The sequence below is a fragment of the Anomaloglossus baeobatrachus genome, chromosome 8 (genome assembly GCF_048569485.1).
Source record: "Anomaloglossus baeobatrachus isolate aAnoBae1 chromosome 8, aAnoBae1.hap1, whole genome shotgun sequence".
NCBI lineage: Eukaryota > Metazoa > Chordata > Amphibia > Anura > Aromobatidae > Anomaloglossus > Anomaloglossus baeobatrachus.
The window spans coordinates 133,412,207-133,426,977 of record NC_134360.1 but is presented as its reverse complement, the minus strand read 5'-3'; the positions used below and the strand labels follow the sequence as shown (position 1 = coordinate 133,426,977).

General features: G+C 50.8%; 1 protein-coding gene across 1 annotated transcript in view; it reads right to left on the bottom strand.

Annotated features, from left to right (window-relative positions):
• TPR (translocated promoter region, nuclear basket protein) overlaps nucleotides 1-14,771 on the bottom strand; it is a 481,409-nt gene that overhangs the window by 190,511 nt on the left and 276,127 nt on the right. The window contains exon 29 of the mRNA XM_075322004.1: nucleotides 1,039-1,170. Coding sequence (XP_075178119.1) covers nucleotides 1,039-1,170 — 132 coding nt within the window. The remainder of the gene's footprint in view (nucleotides 1-1,038; nucleotides 1,171-14,771) is intronic.

The following is a 14,771-nucleotide window of genomic DNA, read 5'->3' as shown; positions in this document are numbered from 1 at the left end:
CACCCGGCCGCCCGATCGCCTCAGACAGGACCCCCCCCCCCCCGCTACCGCTTTATAAGACGCACCCCCCATTTTCCTCCCAAAATTTGGGGAGGAAAAGTGCGTCTTATAAAGCGAAAAATACGGTATTCGTATTATTTTGGGCCAGACGATTTTTTTTTATCTATTCCTATGCCAAATATATATATATATATATATATATATATATATATATATATATATATATATATATATATATATATATATATATATATATATATATATATATATATATATATATATTTTTTTTTTATTAGGTTTGGTCTCCATTATATATATTTTATTTATTTTTTTAAATACAAAAAATATATTTTTTGTATTGCTAGATTCTGAGATAGCCCCCATGGGCCCGCTGTGACGACTCCCGAGCACCTCTGCAGCTGGACCAGTGTCACTGCCAGGGCTGGGGTTTAACTTAGCATTCGGCCCCTTAGGACCATCCTGAGCCGCCATCCTGGAGGTTCCCAGGTCAAGGACAGGAATCCAACTGATGCGGCAAGAGGTACAGCCCTTTTTATCCTGTAGGTTCCCTGTCCTTGAAGGGCGGATGCCCTCTCTCATGTCATGGGTGCATGTCGTGTTCTCTCGTCATGGGTGCTGGAAATAGAATTGTGTTTGTATTGCTATATTCTGAGAGCTATAGCTATTTCTCTTGGCTAAAGCATGCTATGTAAAGGTGGACGGTGGTGGCACTGTACCATGGTGTGGGGTCTTGCCTATATGGCATTGGCACACATCACAGCTACCCAGAAATATAAGGGACACAAGCAGTGTTGTTTCACATCAATCTCACACCGATATAAATATATAAAAACCTAAAATGGACATCTCATTTCTACCTAATAACCACAGTCTCCAGCTGGCTTTCCAGAGCAGATAGCGGTGCTCGATAATCTCTCAATTCTTGCAGCTCTTTTGGTGTGGTTTGCTCTAACTGATTTGCTTGAGTGGTTGAAGTTTCAGCAACCAACTAAGCAAATATAGCACTCAGTTATATACCTGTGTTCGGGCTCTCCACCGTTTCACATCCTCCTCAAGCAATTTCTTTTCCGCCTGTAGCATGCCGCTCTTCTCGCTTAATTCAGAGTTGGATTCTTGCAGTGGTAATATATTTGCCTCCAGTTTCCTGATCTGGAATAGATTACACAGATTGGTTTCTAAGAAATGAACTGTACTTTTAAACCTTTTGCAGTCAGTGATTTTAGACTTTAAATTCAGACTACACAAAAAAGGGAACCTCAATTATAATATAATTCCACAATTATACTATGGCTCTATTGGATTTTCTGAAATAATGTTGACACATTGTGAACATACTACCGTGACACTTTATGGGCACGCTGTAGCATTAAACTATAACGTTTTGTTACAAATAAGGGAAAAAAAAAAAAAACAAAAACGGATTTTTGTGTACTCACCGTAAAATCGTTTTCTCTTAGCCATCATTGGGGGACACAGGACCATGAAGGGCTCCCAGGACTAAGGCGCAGAGAAAAAGTCAGTTGTAAGTAGTGAAAAAACAGCAGGAAGGGAACTCCCCCTCCCTCCAGCCAGCACACAGCTAGTGGGAATAAAGACTGAGTTCATGAGTCCTGGGAGCCCTCCCCCATGACTGGTAGATCATCTCTGCGGGGCTCCTGTAATCAGCGAGGGACTCCCCCCTCCCTCTAGCCAACACGCAGCTAAAGCTGGTGTCACACTAAGTGACAGCGACAACGACGTCGCTGTTACGTCACCATTTTCGGTGACGTAACAGCGACCTTGTAAGTCGCTGTTATGATCGCTGCTTAGCTGTCAAACACAGCAGAAGCAGCGATCATAACGTCGCTGTGCTACATGTGCAGAGAGCAGGGAGCCGCGCTTAGCGCTGGCTCCTTGCTCTCCTAGGTACAGTACACATCGGGTTAATTAACCCGATGTGTGCTGCACCTACATGTCACAGTGCAGAGAGCAAGGAGCCGCGCGCACTGCTTAGCGCTGGCTCCTTGCTCTCCTTGCTACAGTATAGATCGGGTTAATTACCCGATGCATACTGCAGCCACATGTCACAGTGCAGGAGCCGGCACTGGCAGCAAGAGCGGAGGCTGGTAACCAGCGTAAACATCGGGTAACCAGGGAACGGTCTTCCCTTGGTTACCCGATGTTTACGCTGGTTACAGCTTACCGCAGCTGCCAGTGCCGGCTCCTGACCGCTTCATTTCGTCGCTCTCTCGCTGTCACACACAGCGATGTGTGTGTCACAGCGGGAGAGTGACGACCAAAAAATGAAGCTGGACATTCAGCAACGACCGGCGACCTCACAGCAGGGGCCAGGTCGTTGCTGGATGTCACACACAGCGACAGCGACGGGACGTCGCTGCAACGTCACAGAAAATGGTGACGTAGCAGCGACGTCGTTGTCGTCGTCGTTATGTGTGACACCAGCTTAAGGTGGGAATAGCCTGTGATCTCATTAGTCCTGGGAGCCCTCCATGGTCCTGTGTCCCCCAATGAGGCGTCAGAAAAAATAAATAGTATTTTTTGTTGTGCATCATTAAACTCGTCACTCCAAGTACATTAGAGACCTGCAGAAACTAGTTGAGCACTAAAGCGTAACATTCATTAAAATTTGTATTTCATAAATTGATAGTGTACATGCAACTAAGCAACTTTGTAATATCTCACTGAAGAACTTTCTATTATATAGCGCTTCCACAAAAGTTGGTTTACCAGGTATCTGAGTAATTTATTTATTTTTTTTAAACAAAATAAAAATTGTCTAGAAAAATCTTAGTTACTTACCGGTAATGGGATTTTCAGAAGCCCATGACAGCACAACCTCTCTCAGGTGGTGCTGTCATGGGCGAAAGGGAAAACAATGCGTTTCAGCTGTAAAACAATCTTCCGCACGGAGCAGGGGAGGGAGAGATTGCTTTCCCTCTCTCCTCCGTAGCCGGCTATTGCGATTCTCGCTCTGGTGTACCGCGAGTGCAGTGCAATTTTTCTCTCGCCCCATAGACTTGAATGGGTGCGAGAGAAAGTCTCGCATTACAGTCACAGCATGCTGCGATTGTTTTCTCGGTCCGATAAGGACTGAGAAAATAAATCGCTCATGTGCACTGACACACAGGCTAATATTGGTCCGAGTGGAATGTGAGGTTTTATCACACTCCACTCGCACAGATTTTCTTGCTGTGTGTCTTAGGCCTAAAGAAGGGAATTTTGTTTACTTACCGTAAATTCCTTTTCTTCTAGCTCCTATTGGGAGACCCAGACAATTGGGTGTATAGCTTCTGCCTCCGGAGGCCACACAAAGTATTACATTTTAAAAAGTGTAACCCCTCCCCTCTGCCTATACACCCTCCCGTGCATCACGGGCCCATCAGTTTTGGTGCCAAAGCAGGAAGGAGGAAACTTATAAATTGGTCTAAGGTAAATTCAATCCGAAGGATGTTCGGAGAACTGAAACCATGAACCAAAGAACAATTCAACATGAACAACATGTGTACACAAAAGAACAACAGCCCGAAGGGAACAAGGACGGGTGCTGGGTCTCCCAATAGGAGCTAGAAGAAAAGGAATTTACGGTAAGTAAACAAAATTCCCTTCTTCTTTGTCGCTCCATTGGGAGACCCAGACAATTGGGACGTCCAAAAGCAGTCCCTGGGTGGGTAAAAGAATACCTCGATAAAAAGAGCCGAAAAACGGCCCCCTCTTACAGGTGGGCAACCGCCGCCTGAAGGACTCGCCTACCTAGGCTGGCATCTGCCGAAGCATAGGCATGCACCTGATAGTGTTTTGTGAAAGTGTGCAGAAGCAGACTCGACCAGGTAGCCGCCTGACACACCTGCTGAGCCGTAGCCTGGTGCCGCAATGCCCAGGACGCACCTACGACTCTGGTAGAATGGGCTTTCAGCCCTGAAGGAATCGGAAGTCCAGACGAACGGTAGGCTTCAAGAATCGGTTCATTGATCCACCGAGCCAAGGTTGACTTGGAAGCCTGCGACCCCTTACGCTGGCCAGCGACAAGGACAAAGAGCGCACCAGAACGGCGCAGGGGCGCCGTGCGAGAAATGTAGAACCTGAGTGCTCTCACGAGATCTAACAAGTGCAAATCCTTTTCACATTGGTGAACTGGATGAGGGCAAAAAGAAGGTAAGGAGATATCCTGATTGAGATGAAAAGGGGATACCACCTTAGGGAGAAATTCCGGGACCGGACGCAGAACCACCTTATCCTGGTGAAACACCAGGAAGGGGGCTTTGCATGACAGCGCTGCTAGCTCAGACACTCTCCGAAGTGATGTGACTGCCACTAGGAAGGCCACCTTCTGCGAAAGGCGTGATAGAGAGACATCCCGCATCGGCTCGAAAGGTGGTTTCTGAAGAGCCGTTAGCACCCTGTTAAGATCCCAGGGTTCTAGCGGACGCTTGTAAGGTGGGACTATGTGGCAAACCCCCTGCAGGAACGTGCGGACCTGCGGAAGCCTGGCTAGACGCTTTTGAAAAAACACGGAAAGCGCCGATACTTGTCCCTTGAGAGAGCCGAGAGACAAACCCTTGTCCATTCCGGATTGAAGGAAAGAAAGAAAAGTGGGCAAGGCAAAAGGCCAGGGAGTAAAACCCTGATCAGAGCACCAGGATAAGAAGATCCTCCACGTCCTGTGGTAGATCTTGGCGGACGTTGGTTTCCTGGCCTGTCTCATAGTGGCAATGACATCTTGAGATAACCCTGAGGACGCTAGGAGCCAGGACTCAATGGCCACACAGTCAGGTTGAGGGCCGCAGAATTCAGATGGAAAAACGGCCCTTGAGACAGCAAGTCTGGTCGGTCTGGGAGTGCCCACGGTTGACCCACCGTGAGATGCCACAGATCCGGATACCACGACCTCCTCGGCCAGTCTGGGGCGATGAGGATGGCGCGGCGGCAGTCGGACCTGATCTTGCGTAACACTCTGGGAAGCAGTGCCAGAGGAGGAAATGCATAAGGCAGTCGAAACTGCGACCAATCCTGAACTAATGCGTCTGCCGCCAGAGCTCTGTGATCTTGAGACCGTGCCATGAATGCCGGGACTTTGTTGTTGTGCCGAGACGCCATTAGGTCGACGTCCGGCGTTCCCCAGCGGCAACAGATCTCTTGAAACACGTCCGGGTGAAGAGACCATTCCCCTGCGTCCATGCCCTGGCGACTGAGAAAGTCTGCTTCCCAGTTTTCTACGCCCGGGATGTGAACTGCGGATATGGTGGAGGCTGTGGCTTCCGCCCACAGCAGAATCCGCTGAACTTCTTGGAAGGCTTGACGACTGCGTGTGCCGCCTTGGTGGTTGATGTACGCAACCGCCGTGGCGTTGTCCGACTGAATTCGGATCTGCCTGCCCTCCAGCCACCGCTGGAACGCCTTTAGGGCTAGATACACTGCCCTTATCTCCAGAACATTGATCTGAAGGGAGGACTCTGTCGGAGTCCAGGTTCCCTGAGCCCTGTGGTGGAGGAAGACCGCTCCCCACCCTGACAGACTCGCGTCCGTCGTGACCACAGCCCAGGATGGGGGCAGGAAGGATTTTCCCTTCGACAAAGAAGTGGGAAGAAGCCACCACTGAAGAGAGGTGTTGGCTGCCCGAGAAAGGGAGACGTTCCTGTCTAGGGACGTCGACCTCCTGTCCCATTTGCGGAGAATGTCCCATTGAAGTGGACGCAGATGAAACTGCGCAAAGGGAACTGCCTCCATTGCTGCCACCATCTTCCCTAGGAAGTGCATGAGGCGCCTCAAGGGGTGTGACTGGGCTCGAAGGAGAGATTGCACCCCTGTCTGTAGTGAACGCTGTTTGTCCAGCGGTAGCTTCACTATCGCTGAGAGAGTACCCACCCGGGAGGGTGCCTTGACTAGAAGATCGTCTAAGTAAGGGATCACCGAGTGGCCCTGAGAGTGTAGGACCGCCACCACTGCTGCCATGACCTTGGTGAAGACCCGTGGGGCTGTCGCCAGGACGAAAGGCAGTGCCACGAACTGAAGGTGTTCGTCTGCGATGGCGAAACGCAGGAAGCATTGATGCTCTGGTGCAATCGGCACGTGGAGATAAGCATCCCTGATGTCGATTGATGCTAGGAAGTCTCCTTGGGACATCGAGGCGATGACAGAGCGGAGAGATTCCATCCGGAACCGTCTGGTTTTTACGTGCCTGTTGAGCAGTTTGAGGTCCAGAACGGGACGGAATGATCCGTCCTTTTTTGGCACCACGAACAAGTTGGAGTAAAAACCGCGACCACATTCTTGAAGGGGAACGGGGGTCACCACTCCTTCTGCCTTCAGAGTGTTCACCGCCTGAAAAAGTGCATCGGCTCGCTCGGGGGGCGGAGATGTTCTGAAGAAACGAGTCGGGGGACGAGAGCTGAGCTCTATCCTGTAACCGTGAGACAGAATGTCTCTCACCCATCGGTCTTGGACATGTGGCCACCAGGCGTCGCAAAAGCGGGAGAGCCTGCCACCGACCGAGGATGCGGTTTGGGGAGTCCGAAAGTCATGAGGAGGCCGCCTTGGGGGCGGTTCCTCCGGCGGTCTTTTTAGGACGTGACTTAGACCGCCATGCATCAGAGTTCCTCTGGCCCTTCTGTGGCCTGTTGGACGTGGAGGGATGGGACCTGGCTGAGGGCCGAAAGGACCGAAACCTCGGTTGTATCTTTCATTGCTGAGGTCTGTTTGGTTTGGACTGGGGTAAGGACGAGTCCTTTCCCTTGGATTGTTTAATAATTTCGTCCAATTGCTCGCCAAACAAACGGTCGCCAGAAAATGGCAAACCGGTTAAGAACTTCTTGGAAGCAGAGTCTGCCTTCCATTCGCGTAGCCACATGGCCCTGCGGACTGCCACCGAATTGGCGGATGCTACCGCTGTACGGCTCGCAGAGTCCAGGACGGCGTTCATGGCGTAGGACGAAAAAGCCGACGCCTGAGAAGTCAAAGACACAACCTGCGGAGTAGAGGTACGTGTGACCGCATTAATCTCAGACCGACAAGCTGAGATAGCTTGGAGTGCCCATACGGCTGCGAATGCCGGAGCAAAAGACGACCCTATGACTTCATAGATGGATTTTATCAGGAGCTCTATTTGCCTGTCAGTGGCATCCTTGAGCGATGAACCATCTGCCACTGCTACTATGGATCTAGCCGCCAGTCTAGAGACTGGAGGATCCACCTTGGGACACTGAGCCCAACCCTTAACTACGTCAGGGGGGAAGGGGTAACGTGTGTCATTAAGGCGCTTAGTAAAGCGCTTGTCCGGAAATGCTCGGTGCTTCTGGACAGCATCTCTGAAGTTGGAGTGATCGAAAAACGCACTCAGTGTACGTTTGGGAAACCTAAACTGGTGTTTCTCCTGCTGTGAAGCCGACTCCTATATCGGTGGAGTTGGAGGAGAAAGTTCTAGCACCTGGTTGATGGACGCTATAAGGTCATTTACTATTGCGTCTCCTTCAGGTGTATCAAGATTGAGAGCAACGTCAGGGTCAGAGCCCTGATCTGAAACCTCCGCTTCATCCTCCAGAGAGTCCTCATGCTGAGACCCTGAGCAGTGTGATGAAGTCGAGGGAAGTTCCCAGCGAGCCCGCTTAGCCGGTCTGGGACTGCGGTCCGTGTCGGAGTCCTCACCGTGGGACCTAGGCGTCACCCCAGGAGCACTTTGCTGCGCCGACCGAGGGGAGCCTGGGGGCGATGATTCAACAGTGCCCGGGGCCTGTGTTACCGGTCTGGACTGCAAGGCTTTTAGTATCTTAGCAGACCATCTGTCCATAGACTGAGCCATGGATTGTGAAAGCGACTCAGAGTTTCTCAGCCAAAACTGCACTCTGTCCCTGCCACCTGGACAGTGGAAGCCGGTGGTTCTATCTGAGCCGAGGGTCCCACCAGTGCCTGAGGCTCCGGCTGAGTGAGTGCCACAGGGGCCGAGCATTGCACACAATGAGGGTAGGTGGAACCTGCAGGTAACATAGCCGCACAAGAGGTACAGGTTGCAAAATAAGCCTGGCACCTTTGCTTTTTGCGGACGACATGCTGTTGTCTCCTCTAGAGTAATCAGTGAGGGTATATAGCCAAAAGCAAATAATGCGGCCGAACAGAGAAAATGTATAATATATATATATATATATATATATATATATATATATATATATATATATATATATATATATATATATATATATATATATATATATATATATATATATATATATATATATATATATATATATATATATATATATATATATATACACACACACACACACACACTTCGGCACCCAGGGGGGCCAGCACCTGGTAACCGGTGCGGCTTACCGACCGCCCAAAGCAGTTGTGTGTCCACCAGATTCCCTGCCTGGGCCTCCCAGAGCTGCGGAGCTCGTTCTGAAGTTCTCCACCGGCAGCAGTGATGATAACAATGGCTGCCAGCGTTCTCAGAGGAGGAGGGAGCCGTGGGCGTGCCTCAGAAAGTGCGGGAATCTGGTGCCCCACAGTGCTCAGTGAGGGGGGAGGAGGATACCCAAGTATGCTCCAGCCCTCACCGCCGACGTCCAGTCTAGCGTCCCGCCCTTACCCCTGACTGGCAGGCCCGGGGGCGGGAGTATATGGTACTAGGCCGCAGAAGCCGGGGACTAAATTTAATAACGCGGCCGGCAAACAGGCGCGGTCGGCGCGGTAGTCCCGGCGTCACACAAAACACAGCAGCCGCTGCAGCGTCTGTTACACAGGCGCTCCATGCGCCGTCCCCAAGGGGACACAGAGTACCTCTGAGAAGCAGGGCCTGTCCCTGATGATACCCGGTCTCCTGTCCGTCAGATTCCCCCAGGGGCTGCGGAGGGAGCCCGGTCCCAGTGCATGGTGACCGGTTAGGATCCCACTTCTCCCAGAGCCTCTAAGGGATGGGGAAGGAAAACGGCATGTGGCTCCAGCCTTTGTACCCGCAATGGGTACCTCAACCTTAACAGCACCGCCGACAATAGTGGGGTGAGAAGGGAGCATGCCGGGGGCCCTGTGGGGGCCCTCTTTTCTTCCATCCGATAAAATCAGCAGCTGCTGCTGACTAAAATGTGGAGCTTGCGTGAATGTGTGCCTCCTTCAACACAAAGCATAAAAACTGATGGGCCCGTGATGCACGGGAGGGTGTATAGGCAGAGGGGAGGGGTTACACTTTTTAAAGTGTAATACTTTGTGTGGCCTCCGGAGGCAGAAGCTATACACCCAATTGTCTGGGTCTCCCAATGGAGCGACAAAGAAATGAAATGTTTGAACTTCATGTTATTTTGAAATATGTTTAAACGGCCACTAGGTGGCCACCATATGTAAGCTGCTTCCTTGGTTGGTACTCCCAGGCTAAAAGGGAGTTAGTGAGGAGGAGGGGCTTAGTTTGAAACATAACGGTTAAAAAGTCAGTTAGTGTGAGGAGAGTCCCTGATGGAGAGGAGCGGACAGCATCTGAGAAAGACATGCGCGGTGGAGGAAAAGCCCCAATAACTTTACATTTGGCGTGACCTTCTGGGTTGAATCTGGTTGTCTGACACGCAGAGCGGTCTGGGTGGTGGCCATTCCCTGGCGGATACCTAACGAATTCCCTCAAATGAGAGGACTATCAGTGGGCTCTTGAGAGAAGAGTAGGCCCTGATTGACTGGAAGGACTTGTTGATTCTGCTATGAACAATGATGCTGAAGGGGAGGATGATGATCTTAGGGACCCCAACAAGAGCAAAGTACCAGGGAAGCAGTCGGCCGGCAAAATGTATGAATAATCTGTTGCTAATAGTAAGTAACCCCTTCAGGGAACAAGAATGTGCCCGCCCCCAGGCGAGAAACGGTTTTTGAAGTTGACAAGTAAAGAAGTTCGGTTAAGAGAACCTGTGACAGTGTCAGTGCTTGAGACACATGAAGAAAAAAAGTCTGTTTATCACTGTATTGTACTACAGTGCGGTTGGGGTGCAGAGGAAGAGCACAGAGCTGCGCTGCAGCTGAACACCAGGCTCCGCCACAACTAACAAGGCCCCCAACTTCCCATTTACCAGCATCATTAAAATGGAACCAATCAGTGGGAAACTTCTGTGGTAACCATATATTTGGTTAGGAAGCTCCTTCTCACTTAATTTGTATTTAACACTGAGTCCTCTAAATTAAGAGACCTGGTTCAAGTGGTCAGTAGGGTTGAGTGAGCACTACCATACCTGTGTCTGCTGTCACCACCTCTCAGACGCCGGGCTTAGGGTCAGTGAGCATGAGCAGAATGCCCCGCACTTCCGGTCATGTGTACTAGACCTCTCTGAAGCCGGGACATGTACACCCAGCTTCATAGTGCGCATGACCGGACGTGCCAGGTATTCTGACCGTGTGCACTGACCAAAACCCCGGCGTTCTGAAGCAGTGACAGACATAGGTACACGTCACCATGCTAACACACTAAGAAGGCGGAATGAGCGCAGGAACCAACATCCTTGCGACTAGTCCTTGGCCTCATAAGCATATTACAAAAGTATCTTTATAAAAACACTTTTTCTAAAAGATCTCTTTATCTATGCTAGTGTATACAGGGCCTGTCTGGCAGGGATTAGCAATATGCACCCAGAACTGCTCATAGTTCTGGGTGCATATTACTCCTGACAGGTTCCCTTTAACCCCAGGAACTCTTCAGGAAAAATGCTCTAGTTCCCCATTGACTTCCAATAAACTCAGGTACTGAAGTCACGCCCATCCGAGCATCCAGCTGCTTGTTAGCGTACGGAGCACCCAAGCATGGTAGTGCTCACTCATCACTACTGAACCAGGTCATCTTAATTTAGAAGACTCAGTGTTAAATACAAATCAAGTGAGAGGAAGGAGCTTCCTAACCAAATATACGGTTACCACAAAAGTTTTCCACTTCTGCTCTGGCTACCGCCTGGCAACTGTCTGCAGTCTTTTCCAGCTAAGATTTGCATCTGCAGAAGCAAAGGTGCAGACCCTATAAAACTTAGAGATGTATGCACATATATCCAATTCGTTGCTCTACATAGAACCTGCAAAGAACGGTCCCGGAAGCTCTTACAGCCCTAGGAGAGTGTTCCCTAACCCTGAATGGTGGAACACTGGCACCTGTTCTAGTGTCTTGCTAATGGCTGGTCTTTTCAGCGAGCAGTGGTCACCCTAGAGGCAATCTGACCTCTGCAGAGCATACTGGGATAACCCACAGGTCATCCGAACACAGCTGAGAGAGACAGAGCTGCACAGTTCCGACTACGTCATACTACGTAAGAACTAGAGATGAGCAAGCCCAAGGTTCAATTTTCGAACTGAACACAAAAATAAAAAAAACAGGGTTTAGATGCTTTGCTAAGCTCGGATACACTCGGTGCTCAGCCCTGTGCGAGCTTCTTGCAGTGTTTGAACGGCACACACTGGGGGTAACAGCGTGATCACATGTGTGCAGCAAGGGAAAAAAAAACGGATTTGTGTGTACTCACCGTAAAATCGTTTTCTCTTAGCCATCATTGGGGGACACAAGACCACAACGATGGGTGTTATGCTGCCTATCCATAGGAGGACACCAAGTAGATGCAAAAGCATAGCTCCTCCTCTGCAGTATACACCCCCTGGCCGGGCCAGGCAGCCTCAGTTTTAGTACACAAGCAGTAGGAGAAAAAAAAAAACCCCAGTAAAAACGTCTCAAGAGGAACATGAGAAAAGAAGAGTCATAACCAAATAAGGTGCTGAGAGAACCAAGGCCCAACAGGGCAACAGGGTGGGTGCTGTGTTCCCCAATGTTGGCTAAGAGAAAACGATTTTACGGTGAGTACACAAAAATCCGTTTTTCTCTGACGCCTGCTTGGGGGACACAGGACCATGGGACGTCCTAAAGCAGTCCATGGGTGGGAAACATAAAAGAAGACAACAAAACACAAGGACTAGGAACCAGTCCCAGACAGCCTGGAGCGCCTACTGAGAGAGGTGCTCTACTGCCATTTGCAGAATTTTCCTACCCAGATTTGCCTCAGTTGAAACCTGGGTATGGACTCTGTAATGCTTTGAAAACGTATGTAGGCTAGACCAGGTCGCAGCCTTACACACCTGTTCCACTGAAGCCTGATGCCGAATGGCCCACGAAGCGCCAACTGCTCGCGTGGCATGAGCCCGCAGCCCACTAGGAATGGGCTTGAGTAGCAAGCGGTAGACTTCCTGGATCGCAGAGCGAATCCAGCGAGCCAGAGTCGCCTTTGAAGCTGCCTGTCCCTTCTTAGGCCCCTCAGGAATGACGAACAAAGAGTCCATTTTCCTAAAGGGGGCTGTCCTGGATATGTAATATCTGAGAGCGCTGACGAGGTCTAACGAATGCAGAGACCTTTCCACCCTATGAACTGGGTGTGGACAAAAGGAAGGCAGAACAATGTCCTCGTTCAAATGAAACGGGGTAAGAACCTTTGCAAGAAAATCCGGAAGGGGGTGCAGAACCACCTTGTCCTGGTGAAAGATCAGAAAAGGCTAGCGGCAAGAGAGTGCTGCTAGCTCCGAAACCCGTCTGATGGACGTAATTGCCACCAGGAATGTTACCTTCCAGGACAGAAGAGCAAGGGAGGATTCCTTGAGGGGTTCAAAGGGAGACCTCTGGAGACAGTTCAGAATGAGGTTGAGGTCCCATGGTTCCAGCGGCCGTTTGTACGGGGGAACTAGATGGGAAACGCCCTGAAGGAAGGTCTTGAGCTGCATTTTTTGAGCCAGTCGGCATTGGTAGAAGATTGAGAGCGCTGAGACCTGCTCTTTAAAGGGAACTGAGAGCCAACCCCGCTTGCAAGCCAGACTGTAGAAAATAGAGAATTCTGGGAATGGCCAGAGGCATAGGCTGGACGTTAGTTTCCCTGCACCAGGAAAGGAAGATTTTCCACGTACGGTGGTAAATGCGGGATGAAGCAGGCTTTCGGGCGCTGATCATGGTGGAAATAACCACGGGGGAGAATCCCGCTCTTGTTAATACCCAGGTCTCAAGGGCCATGCAGTCTGCTTCAGGGCTCTGGAGTTCTGATGAGAAAAGGGCCCTTGGGTCAGCAAGTCTGGGATGTCTGGAAGGCACCACGGTGCGTCTGTGAGCATTTGTACTAATTCGGCGTACCAGGCGCACCTGGGCCAGTCCGGTGCTATCAGTATCACCGGGACTCCCTCTGCCTTGATCTTCCTGATTACCCGCGGCAGCAGGGGTAGAGGTGGAAATATTTAAGGCAGGCGGAAGTAGTGCCAGGAGCAGACTAGAGGATCCGCGCCGATGGACTGCGGGTCGCGTTACCTGGCTATGAACGCGTACCTTTACATTCAACCTTGAGGCCATTAGGTCCACGTCTGGTGTGCCCCAGCGAGTGCAGATGTGTAGAAACACATCTGGGTGGAGAGAACATTCTCCAGCGGCCAGGCCTTGGCGACTTAGAAAGTCTGCTGCCAGTTCTCTACTCCCGGTATGTGTACCGCTGATATCACTGATCCCGTTGATTCGGCCCAGCTGAGGATCTTGTGGGCCTCGAGATAAGCCGCTTTGCTGCGGGTGCCACCCTGCCGATTGATATAGGCTACAGCTGTCGCATTTTCCGATTGGACTCAAATCTGACAACCCGCTAGCAGAGGGCAGAACGCTCTGAGCGCGAGGAAGATTGCGCGGAGTTCCAGGATGTTTATGGGTAGGAAAGACTCCTGGGGCGTCCAACGTCCTTGAGCAGTGTGGTGCCGGTACACTGCTCCCAAGCCTAGGAGGCTGGCGTCCATGGTCAGGACCAGCCAGTTCACTGGGAGAAAGGATCTCCCCTTCGATATTGATGAGGACCGAAACCACCAGCGGTGTGCGTACCTGACTAAAGGCGTCAGGTGAAGATGTCTGTCCAGGGAGAAGGGGCTCTTGTCCCAGGCCGCTAGAAGGGCTAGCTGCAGTGGACGGAGGTGCAGTTGAGCAAAAAGTACTGCTTCCATAGCCGCCACCATCCTGCCGAGCACTTTCATTCTGAATCGAATGGAGCAAGACGGAGGACGTAGAAGGCAGCGTACCGCTCGTTGAAGAGCGATCGTCTTGTCCTGAGGGAGAAGGATCAAGCCCCGACGGGTGTCCAGGGACATGCCCAGGAAGGTGAAGGATCGTGATGGGATCGGGAATGATTTGTCCAGATTCGCTAGCCACCCTAAGCGGGATAGGGTGTCCACAGTGATCTGTACGCTGGTTGAGCAGTCGCGGAAGGAGGAGGTCGTCCAAGTAAGGGAGAACGACTACTCCCCTGGCGTGAAGGACAATCATGGCGGCCGCCATGACTTTGGTGAAGACCCTTGGTGCGGTGGCAAGGCCGAAGGGAACAGCTACGAATTGAAAGTGGGAGTCCTGAATTGCGAAGCGGAGGAACTTTTGGTAATCTGGGGCGATGGGTATGTGCAGGTACGAGTCCTTGATGTCTATGGAGGCGATGAATCCCCCTTCGACCATGGATGCAATAATGGACCTTAGGGACTCCATTCTGAATCTCCGTACGTGCACATGTTTGTTTAGGTGTTTGAGGTCCAGGATGGGTCGAACTGACCCATCCATTTTGGGGACCACAAAGAGGTTGGAATAAAAACCCCTGAACTTCTCGTCGTCTGGGACAGGTATCACTCCTGCTGTTTGCAGCGAGTGGATTGCTGAGAAAAAAGCTTTGCGTCGTTTTCGATTCTTTGGGGGGTTTGAGAGAAAGAATTTCGGATTCGACCCCCGAGTCGGTTCTATGTGGTAACCGGAAGACACA